Here is a 12,933-nt window from a genome sequence, read left to right on the forward strand (position 1 = left end):
ATTTTCCCCGAATAAACTAGTATTAATTAAAGTCCTTGGCAACAATCGACCGTGTTCGAATGGATTAGTGCCTTCATTGAACGCTAGTCAAAATAAACCGTGAAATTGGTATGCGAGTGGCAGCACTGAGCAGACACACAAAACACATCAGGATACATAACACCGACACGCGTTCATAACACGTCAGGATACATAACACATCAGGATACATAACACATCAGGATACATAACACCGACACGCGTTCATAACACATCAGGATAATACCGCCTGAATAGTTTGCCGCTAACTTCAACTTGAGTTTGGTATCAAGAGGCAAGTTTGGCGCGCTTCTTTCTTCGTTAAAAGTTAGCAACTTTGAGCCTCGTTTTTATTTCTGGCTTAGAATGTCTAGAGCGCTGGCCTCCGGACATTTTTCACTTACACACTTTCACCTTAAAGATGAATGTTTCATTTACGCATATTCACCTTAAAGATAATTATTTCACTTACACACATTCACCTTGGAGATGAGTATTTCATTTAAACACATACACCTTAAAGATAAATGTTTCATTTCCACACATACACCTTAAAGATGAATGTTTCATTTCCACACATTCACTTTAAAGCTGACTTTTTACTTCCGTATACGCAAGCAAGAGTTGAGTATTTTACTTCACATATTCACATTCAAAATGAGTAATCTGCTCTACCTATTCACCCAAAAATAAATTTCTCACATACGCACCATCATCTGGAAAATAAGATTTTTTTATTTCCAAATATTCACATTGAATATGAAAGTTTGACTCCTCCATATTTACATTAGAAATGAAGCTTTTACATTCCGTCATTCACCTCAAAGATAAGTGATGAAATTTTATTACTAATTTACTTCCACGTACTCATCTGCCTACCTTTTATACATTCAACATAAATAAATATTTCGACTTATGCATCAATTTTTTATCTAATTTCCTAATTTATGGAAAAAAACGCCACTGTGCTCGTCATGCCGTCCATCCGTCTGTCTGTCCGTGACTACACGCCACGGACGGACGAGAAAATGCGCTCTCTGTCATTCACTGCAGTGAGTACTGATCTAATTATTCTTATATTTATTATATTTAATCACAAACATATTTAAATATTAACATATAAATATATATTTAAATATTAACATATTAACAAAACGTATTTTATTATTTTAACATATTTAAATTTCACTCCAAGTTCATTGTAAATTAAATTTAGCCAACCTAACTACAGAGTGTACATTTCCTGCCCACTTGCCCTCGTGTATACTATGGGCTACGGTGATGTGAGGGGAAAAGTTCTGAGGGTAACGGGAGTGCAGTTATTTAATATGAATAATTAGGGTTGCAGAGAAATTATTAATTAACTAAAAAATGAAATAAAATGCGCAATATCTGCCAAGCAATATTCGTGCATGTAGAATACTTGATGCACAAGAACTTGTACAATGAGGAATATGACTAAACTTAATGGATTACTGCGTAACAGAGAAGCGCCGAGCCTTAGCTCATGACTGTACATATAATAAAATGCTCGCTTCATATCTTCGAATTAAAGCCATGTAAGTAATAAACCTTAGAATTATCATTGAGGAAATAATTATTATTATTTTCAAAGCAGGATAAAATGAATTAATCGGCAAGCCTCCCTTCTAACGTTTTAGTTTCAAACATTGTAGTAATTTTGAGATTATATTCATACTTTTCTCCACCACGAAGCAAATATCAACAAACTACTGCACAAATATTCTTCGGTTGCTTCTTACTTCATATCGTCCACATATTTTTAATTCATTATTATTCCTAACACAATTTAATTTTCATTACATGTATATTAATTTCATTGTTTACACGGAGTTTATAAAAGCTGAAGCAATTAATTGTAAAGTCGTACAGCAGCGCGGCGGTCTATTGATTACTCAGCGATCACTGCCGCTGCCGTGTTGCCATGGCAACTCCGAGGGAAAATATCATCGGTCCTGTGCAGGTGCATGGCCTGCAGGTGCATGGCCTGCAGGTGCATGGCCTGCAGGTGCGTGGCCTGCAGGTGCATGGCCTGCAGGTGCATGGCCTGCAGGTGCATGGCCTGCAGGTGCGTGGCCTGCAGGTGCATGGCCTGCAGGTGCGTGGCCTGCAGGTGCGTGACATGCAGGTTTACGAGTAAAAAAAAAAGTAAAAACAAAATATGAATAAATTGAACTGAAATAATAATCTAACTGAAAAAATCGGGTGGCATAAAAGAACATTTACATTCTACCTCCCGTTAGTCAGGTGTTAACGATGTAAACTGGCAACACATTTCTCACTGGTCACAGGAAAACAGGTTACAGCTAACATAAAAACAAGTTACAGGTAATAAAAAACAGGTTACACGTAACATAAAACAAATTGCACGAAACATAAAAACAAATTACGCGTAACATAAAAAAAGTTACAGGTAACAAAAAAAAGGTTACACGTAACTTAAAAACAAGTTACACGAAACATAAAAACAGATTACACGTAACCCAAAAAGAAAACAGGTGACACGTAACATAAGAACAGATTAAACGTAACCAAAAAAAAACAGGTTGCACGTAACATAAAAACAGATTACACATAGCAAAAAATCAGGTTACACGTAAAATAAAAAACAGGTTACACGTAACATGAAAATATTTTACACGTAAGATAAAGAACTCGATGAATTAAAAAAAAACTCAGCTTGGTGTCCACGATAGCTGACCATCATATCAGGTGCTGATGGATTTGTATCCGGTATTCCAAGGGTATCTTGACGGTAATGCAGATACCGTGTTCTGCTTACCGTGCGTGTTAACAGATACCGTGCATGTTCACTGATAACAAGTGACGTCTAGAGAGATAAGATTGCCATCACGCAAGATCCTGGCTTAACGTATGACAGTTTCCGACTAAAGTTCTAACTTGTCATTGTTGATTCTCAAATCGACCTTAAATATCCAAAATTCAACATCTATGTTGTAAATTCAACAATACAATACATAGCACACAAGTAAATGCAGACATGTGCCATTCAATTTCCTGTTTAATCCATATTCATTAATTTGCTTTACAAAATACTGTTAATCAGCAGCCCGATTTACATCTTGCTTGTATACTAAGGAAACCCCTAAAAATCAGAAGGGAAACGACAAAAAAAAATAAGTTAAAATTCTCCCAAGTTCTAATTAATTATTTCAAAGTATTAATTCAAGAGAAAAAACATGTCTTATAAATTCTTGTGCTGAAGAATTACACCTTAAAGTGCTTGAATTAGGTCTAATAAAAACTTTTATTGCCGGTGAATCGTATACATTAAGGCATTGAAGTAACTGATAAGAATGACGAGCGATAAGGAACTTGCGTCGATGATAAGAGCAGCAACGTGAGCAGCTGCAGGGAATAGCGTTAGTGTTGCAGCTTTACGCAAGCTGCTTTAAAGTGGCAGCTGGTACAGCTATATCAGGCGCGCGTTACAGATGTTACAGATATTTCTGATACGAGTTACGGTAGTAGGTACAGAGTTTCAGCTGTTACATCCGTGCCAGACGCGAGTTACAGTTGCAACAGCTATTTCTGATACGTGTTACGGCAGTAGGTAAAACTTTACAGCTGTTACAGCTATACCTGATACATGTTACAGTTGTTACAGCTATTTCTGATACGTGTTACAGCTGTTACAGCCATTTCTGATACGTGTTACGGCAGTAGGTAAAACGTTACAGCTGTTGCAGCTATACCTGGTACGCGTTACAGCAGTTACAGCTATTTCTGATACGTGTTATGGTAGTAGGTAAAGCGTTTCAGCTGTTACAGCTAAACCCGAAACGCGTTCGTTACAGCTGTTACAGCTATACCTGGTATGCGTTACAGCTGTTACAGCTGTACCTGATACGTGTTACAGCTATTACAGCTATACCTGATACATGTTACAGCTGTTGCAGCTGTACCTGATACAACGCGCCAGCTTCTGATTTGGATTACCAGAAGCTGGGGCGACTCTAAATTATATTACCCAGTGAAAATATACAGACGCGGCAGCTTCTGATTTGGATTACCAGAAGCTGGGGCGACTCTAAATTTACAGACGCGGCATCTCCTGATTTGGATTACCAGAAGCTGGGGCGACTCTAAATTTAGTTAGGGATGTTAATGTGTCTGAGTAACTCACTTTTGTTTCGTGACTCGCTTGTGCCGGCTGATTATCATCTATAAGACATCGTTTTACTAGTAATATTAGACTCACTCAGAGGAATTTTGATTCATACATCATGATAGTGATTTGAAATAGTGAAATAAGATCGTAACTATGTAGAAGTGATTTTATATCATAATTATATAAGTGTTATATTATACTGAAAATAGTAATGAGCTATCTAAATTCAGACTAGACTCAAATACTTTATTATAGAGAGTTAATACTAATGTATCTACAAATATCTATGAAGAAGGATTTGTGAATTTACCTGAAGCAAGACTCGGAGTAATTAGTTCGAGGATAGTTACCCTAGAAGGGTAATTTACATGATTACGACAACTATAAACAGAAACTCAAGCATGCCACGCAGCAAAGCTCTGTTCGTGACGCTACTTCTGGTCTGCGGTGAGTGGCGTTCTATTCGTACAGCGTTGATTTGTTCTATTCGTACAGCGTTGATTTGTTCTATTCGTACAGCGTTGATTTGTTCTATTCGTACAGCGTTGATTTGTTCTATTCGTACAGCTTTGATTTGTTCTATTCGTACAGCGTTGATTTGTTCTATTCGTGAAGCGTTGATTTGTTCTATTCGTACAGCGTTTATTTGTTCTATTTGTGAAGCGTTGATTTGTTCTATTCGTAGAGCGTTGATTTATTCTGTTTGTATAGCGTTGATTTGTTTTATTCGTACAGCGTTGATTTGTTCTATTCGTACAGCGTTGATTTTTTCTATTCGTACAGCGTTGATTTTTTCTATTCGTAGATCGATGATTTGCTCAATTCGTACATTGTGGATTTGTTCTATTCGTATAACGTTGATGCATTAATTATATATATTATCAGGTGGTTCATGTTCAATATTGCGCGTACATATTCAATATGTACGGAACCAGAAACTATTGCGGGCTCATTCAATTATGTAAGAAATATTCTTCAATTGCGTGCTCATTAATGCGCGTACAAAAGGCAACTCTTCATGCATATCTTATAACGAACTTTTACATCGCAGTGTACGGACGAGTGACTTCAGTGCATCCGCATCTGGATGACGTGGTATCCTTTCCCGCCATCCAACTCTTACAGAATTCAAGTTTAAAATCCACATCGAACATCGGAATCCTGAATCCCAAATTGGATTCTGGAATCTATAATCCAAGATCGGAACCTAGAATCTTAAATCAAATATCAGAATCCAAATCCATTGAACCAAACGCGCCGCCACGAAGCGCAGATCAAACCATTGAATTCCTGCCGTGTGATAACATCACGCAAATTCCATGCGCGTATGGAGACTGTACATGTACAGAACATTACGGCAACATCACCACAGACGTCTCGGTGAGAATAGGTTGTAACATTAACTTGTGTTTACATGTTGCAAGACCAACATATTTGTATATATTATAAGGCTAACATGTATGTACATGTTGCAAGACCAACATATTTGTAAATATTATATGACTAGCATGTATGTACATGTTGAAAGACCAACATATTTGTAAATATTATATGACTGGTATGTATGTACATGTTGAAAGACCAACATATTTGTAAATATTATATGACTGGTATGTATGTACATGTTGAAAGATCAACATATTTGTAAATATTATATGACTGGTATGTAAGTACATGTTGAAAGACCAACATATTTGTTAATATTATATGACTAGCATGTATGTATATGTTGCAAGACTAACATGTGTAAGTACATGTTGAAAGACCAACATATTTGTAAATATTATATGACTGGTATGTAGGTACACGTTGCAAGACCAAAATATTTGTAAATATTATAAGACTCTCTTTCTCGAATTTCTGAATTCTCATTGATATGCTCCTTTGACTTGATAAGATAATATTTTTTATACATATTTCCTCATTCATTTCCTAGTTCACTGGTCCCCTGACGTTCAAGTTCAGAGTCAGCCCAAACAAGACCTTGGAGGTGATGATCTGGATGGATAAGAATGACCTATCAACGTTATCATCATCATCATGTAACTTCATCATCAACGGTCGGCAGTATAGTGACAAGAACGCACTTAGGGCGGTCACCACATTCTACACCACCACTGATGACAACATCACCGTCACTGCTGCATCACCATCATGCTACATCAGCATGAGATATGCTGCCGTCGAGCCGAGTGAGTTTAACGCTTGTCATCACAAAGGATTGCAGTTTTTGCAGAAACGTTATTGTTTGATTGAAATTAAATCGATTATTAAGCTATTAAATTGTACAATATTAGAGAAAAGTAATATGTTATACGTATAATTTAATTTATTTCGCTTTATTTGACTGAAATTAAATCGATTATTAGGCCTTTAAATTTGAGAATATTAGAGAAAAGTAATATGTCGTACATTTAATTTAACCTAATTCGTTTGCATTCCCAAAAATTCAGTTTCTATTTGCTTTATTGAAACATAAACATTTATTACTTACGTCAAAATATAGCGTGATATAAACATTGATTAGATATTAATAAATGTATAGTTTAGATACTTAAAATCTATCCACTTAATTTCTATGCAATCGTAATATCAACGCTAAACTCGAATAATTAATATATAGTGTGTAGAAGTTAAACTTTTTAATAATAGTAAATATATAATTTGATTTCAGAACAGTACTAACTATAATTTACCAATATTTAATAACTAATCACCATATATGTTTTAGAGTTCAAGACCACGGAGATACCAGCCAACCACACCACAGGCACCATCACCTTCCCGGACGAAGTATCACCATCAATCGAAAATTATGGTTATGCTCCACAACAAAGGTTATTGGGAGGTTATGGTTATGCTCCACAACAAAGGTTATTGTGAGGTTATGGTTATGCTCCACATTAAAGGTTATTGGGAGGTTATGGTTATGCTCCACAACAAAGGTTATTGGGAGGTTACGGTTATGCTCCACAACAAAGGTTATTGGGAAGTTATGGTTATGCTCCATAACAAAAGTTATTGAGAGGTTATGGTTATGCTCCCCAGGATGACTATTTAAGCACCTTAACTATTTATCCCGGACGTATTATTAGGAGCCGTTATTCAATAGGCCATGCTCATGTTATTGCATCTAATGAATTATATTTTTTTAAGTTATTCATCATTTAACTTTTAACAGATATGGTTATTCCGATATTCATCATTTTGCAGACCAACAGTCATTTCTCTATTCATCATTTTACAGACCTATAGTCATTTACTTATATGAAAATTTTTACACGTTAACATACTAAGTATATTGGCATGGCTTACAACCACATCACCGATGGTTATTAATATAAACATTCTGGTACTTTAACTAGTAAAATTTTAATACGACGTATACTTTACTATCAATGTACTTTTCAGAATTATGTACGTATTCTCGTAACATTCTGGTACTTTTACTAAACTATATTCAATACGACGTATACTTCACTATCAAATGTACTTTCCAGGATTGTGTACGTGTCCTCGTAACATTCTAGTACTTTTACTATCATATATTCAATACGACGTATACTTTACAAAAAATGTACTTTTCAGGATTGTGTACGTGTTCTCGTAACATTCTAGTACTTTTACTATCACATATTCAATACGACGTATACTTCACTATCAAATGTACTTTCCAAGATTATGTACGTGTTCTCGTAACATTCTGGTACTTTTACTATCATATATTTAATACGACGTATGCTTCACAAAAATGTACTTTCCAGGATTATGTACGTGTTCTCGTACCCCAACAACCACGTGGTGGACTTCACCATCACCAAACTAGATCTTGGGTCGCGCTCGACTGTCCTCCACGACAACCTCTCTACCAACAACCTTACCACCAACGACTTCATCTTGGTCGGGCTCGGTAAGTGATCGTTTGGAGGAATAAATTAGAGTTTTTACAAATATTTTTTATTTATATTTATATTCAATATTTTACAAATTTTTTCACTTGTTGCCTTTTTGTAGGACATTCTGACCCACAAAATTTTTTAGTGGGTGTGTTTTGTGAATGGTGAAAAAATGTTTAAAAAACACAATTTTTTTAAAATTGAATTTTAGTGGGTCATTTTTTTGGCTAGCAAAAACGACGTTTCTGTGTTACATCCGCTCTTTGATCGCTCTGTGGGAAAGTAAAAAAGTAAAAGTTTTGTTATTTGGACAATATAACCCATTCAATATTCTTAGTTCTAATTATGCCCACCTAAGTCTCAAGTTCAGAATTAAATTGATTCGATTACATCTAGTAAGTAAATAATGGTTTATTTAATACAAGACGGCATTGCGATATTGACACGTGTTCTGTTCTGCAGGTTCTGAAATATTCGAAAGAACTGAAGAACTTTTGTATGGGAATTTAGCGTCCGAAAAAACCATTCGGATAAACTACCCGTCCGCCCACGTGGTCTTCTTTGCAGACTATCATGAACAGCTCGCCACTGGCTTCTCTATAGACTACGAGGCTGTCAGAGGTACAGACTATGCCAGACTGCCAGGCTGTCAGAGGTACAGACTATGCCAGACTACCAGGCTGTCAGAGGTACAGACTATGCCAGACTGCCAGGCTGTCAGAGGTACAGACTATGCCAGACTGTCAGAGGTAAAGACTATGCCAGACTGCCAGGCTGTCAGAGGTACAGACCATGCCAGACTGCCAGAGAAATTATTGTTTTGATATTTTCGATAAATATTCTACTTTTATTATTGAAGTTATGAACTAATTATTGAACTGGTCTTTGAAAAGCTTTCATTAAGTGAATTAAATGATGGAATCTTTCATTTTCAATTTTTAGCTCCACGTAATTGTCGTTTTGCACGTTATCTCGAATTTTAAGTTTTTAGCTCCACGTAATTGTCGTTTTGCACGTTATCTCGAATTTTAAGTTTTTAGCTACACGTAATTATTGTCGTTTGTGTAAGTTATCTTTAATTATAAATCTTCAATTAAACATAATATTCAATTATATTTATACCACAAACATATTCCAGTCACTACAGTAGAGACGACCACGGCACCCCCCACCACCACACACCTGGGCTGCTATGAACGGAGCTCAACAGGTCGGCCATCTCCCTTATTTTCATTTTAATTATTTTATTTATTATTAAAACCTTTCATTTACGTAGCATTCGATGCGTGGAATTCTTGTGGAGTAATTTATGGTAAGAAAATTGTTTTTGAAAATCATTTTAATGCAAAACTTTCGATAATTTTGTCAATTTACAAATTTCCAATTGGCATCACATGGCAAACTCTACGATATTCAGTGCTTAGTAAACTTTGTAGCCATGAATTACTAATCAAAGTCACAATTTAATATGCTCGTTTGCATATTATTGAACAATTCATATTGATCATACTGTTAATCATATTATATTATATAATCCGATATGCAATCGTTACATATATGATATGTTCAATTTATGGTATAGTTTGACAGAAGACGTATCTCTATACAAATTTAATTGTTTAATTGGAGGAATGAGAAGTCTTTATATTAATAATTTTCTTAGTCATATTTTTTATAATGAGGCGAACGATGTTGACAGATCAAAAAGCAGGTTACTAAAAGACATTTCAATATTTGTTAACAATAGAATTTACAGGGAATAAATCGATTATGAGTAACAGATATGATATTATTATGTGTATCATATATTATATTATTATGAGTATCATATATGATATTACAATGGGTATCAAATATTATATTATTATTTGTTTCACATATGATATCATATATGGTTCTCATAATAATATCATATTTGATATTATTATGATATTATTATGTGCGTTTCATATATAATATAATTATGAGTATCATATATGATATTTATTATATGTTTCATATATGATTTTATTATGAGTTTCATATATTATATTATTATGAGCATCATATATGATATTATTATGTATATCATATAAGATACACATAATACTATTATGATATATATTATTATTCTTATGAATATCATTATTATTATGAGTATCATACATAACATTACCGCAGGGCTACGACAGCACGGCTAGCCTCGAGGCAGGGTTCCAGGAGGCTATGGCTGCCGCCGCCACACAGTACATATACAGCAGCGGCCTGCTGGTGCTGGCTCCTGCTAATGTCAGGTGTGTTAATACAGAATATACAGCAGCGGCCTGCTGGTGCAGCCTCCTGCTAATGTCAGGTGTGTTAATACAGAATATACAGCAGCGCTCCTGCTTATGTCGGGTGTGTTAATACAGAATATACAGCAGCGGCATGCCGGTGTAAGCACCTGCTCTTTGAACCTATTAGAACCCCTGCTTTTTGAACCTATTAAACCTATTAGAAACACTGCTCATTGACTATATTAAAACCCCCTGGTCTGACCTTATCAGAATCCCTACTCTCGTAGCCAATTAGATGTAATACTTTCAGATAATTTATTGCTAATAAAATGTAATAGTAAGGTTTATTGATTAATTAGCACTAAAACTAATCATACAAGAAAAAATCCTTCTAGGTATCATACTAGGAAAATGACATCAAAACAACGTTAAAAACTAATTTGTATGTTCGAAAGCAACTTTGATTCAATGAGTCTTTTCAATTGTCATATACCTGGTGGAGAAGTATATAATTTTTAATATACACTAATAACCTAAGATGACTTATAACAACTGGCCTGTTATTGACCCCGTCATTGACGTGCAGCGCGTCAGACGTGCGCGTGGACGTGTGTGCGACGTGTAATCAACACGCGTGTACGTCATCCTGTGCTGCATTCAACTTCACCATCAACAAACTGGACGCAACGGAACGCAATTGGGCCTTCACCAAGGACGTTCTCAATCAAATGCTGGGGTATGATTTAATTCTTATATCTTAAGTTAATTATATATTTATAAATTATCATATCTTAATTTAATTTATATTGTATTATATTATCATGTCTTCATTTAATTGATATGGTATTAAATTATCATATCTTTATTTAATTCTCATATATTTCTTGTATCATAATAATATTTGCATCAATTGAAATTATACACAGTATTTGATCAGTAACACATAGGTACTCTTGTTTTATTTAGTATTTCTATAACAAATTCACTAATATCATGGATGATATTACATGATATCAAGGCAGCATTCAGACAGTTAATACAGTAATTTATATTCAATATCTCTATTATGATGTAACAATTTTATCATTACTTAACATTAAAAAATATAATAATTAATTAGTTATTAAGATTTATAATAATTATGCAGGTTATATAATGAATAATATTGGTTTGGATTCACGGCGCATTGATTGATGTGCAATGACTAACGAGGCTCACCGTGTGCAGAGACGAGGATGTGCAGAGAGCGCTGTCAGAGACCATGTGCACAAACTGTACGGTGAGGTGTACACTGTACAATATACTTACTGTATACTGTAAATTATACCTACTTAATTATAATTAAACCTACTATACCTAATAAATCAAATTATACACTTGAGATAAATTATACCTATTATGTAGGTGTACACTGTAAATTATCTTTAATGCAGGTTTCATTGAAGACCAGAGAGTATTTCTTATTGACAATTTTCTTATTGTTTTTCTCTATTCGGCGAATTAGGCTCTTGACGTCACCAACCTCTTTACCAACGTTCCTACAGAAGAAACTTTGGAAATAATTGCTAACCATGTTTATTCAAATGAAAGATTACCGGCTCCACCAGTCCCTAAAAAGGTCCTACTTGATCAATAGAGAAAAACAATAAGAAAATTGTCAATAAGAAATACTCTCTGGTCTTCAATGAAACCTGCATTAAAGAAAATCTTCTGCCAAACTACACCACTGTAAATTATACCTACTAAATTGTAATTAAACTAATAACTAGTGTTAAAATTATACGAAAATTAAAAGAGAAATGCATATTTCTACTTTGTATACACACTTTTCGCAAAACGTGAACATTATTAAGGAATCAGCTACATGTTTGCAAGAGTTTCTGGTAATTTTTAAAATGTCAAATTTTATATAAATTGTAAAAAAATGCAATAAAACTGTCATAAGTTCCGCAAAACTCAACACAAGCATTTTTTCTCAAGAAAATGGTAAATTTTTACTAAAAAAGGGCTATAGCAACGATCATTTTCTCCGTTGGTACCATAAAACAAAACTTTAAAAATCCTTCAAGTTGCTTGCCTCCAAGAAGTTGTCAAAAGTTCCACAACTTTGACGCATTTCAGTGCAGCAGCTGCGCATTATATTCGAGTTTTCAATTTTTGTCGAAATCGATGGCAAAAATTGGCTTTCTGGTCAAAGACATGATCGATTTTTCTATTCTATTGATTGTTTTAGTTCAAGTTTAAAAACAAGACTATTTTCCTCTCAATATTTCAGCCAAGCACATTTTCGAGTTCAAATAGAATAGCTCTTCCAGATACTGAATGATTTTTTAATAAATCTTACCATTACGCAAGCTATGGCATCGTATATCATAATCGTGCCTTAAGGCATGCCTCAACAGCCCACATGTTCGTGGGGCCTGGCTTCTGGGCATTGCAGAAAAGAGATTGATGTACATGAACTTATTAAAGTATTAATATTAATATCATTATTAGCGCATTTTCTCATTTATTGAAAAAATGCACTATTGTGCTCGTCATGTCCGTCTGTCTGTCTGTCCGTCCGTCTGTCCGTCTGTCCGTGACCTCAAGTTTTCGTCGACGAGAAAAT

General features: G+C 34.8%; 1 protein-coding gene across 1 annotated transcript; it reads left to right on the top strand.

The window, feature by feature from the left end:
• Positions 1-4,440: 4,440 nt before the first annotated feature.
• Positions 4,441-11,601, top strand: LOC108669654 (the record flags this gene model as incomplete). The annotated part of the gene is made up of 10 exons (XM_018157048.2): positions 4,441-4,618; positions 5,223-5,551; positions 6,108-6,363; positions 6,903-7,008; positions 7,936-8,081; positions 8,530-8,688; positions 9,206-9,277; positions 10,205-10,340; positions 10,909-11,058; positions 11,550-11,601. Coding segments are annotated over exons 1-10 (1,485 nt in total), but the record flags the coding sequence as incomplete, so codon positions are not given.
• Between the last annotated feature and the right edge of the window lie 1,332 nt (positions 11,602-12,933).

This window comes from Hyalella azteca, unplaced genomic scaffold (assembly GCF_000764305.2).
Source record: "Hyalella azteca isolate HAZT.00-mixed unplaced genomic scaffold, Hazt_2.0.2 contig963, whole genome shotgun sequence".
Classification (NCBI taxonomy): Eukaryota; Metazoa; Arthropoda; class Malacostraca; order Amphipoda; family Hyalellidae; genus Hyalella; species Hyalella azteca.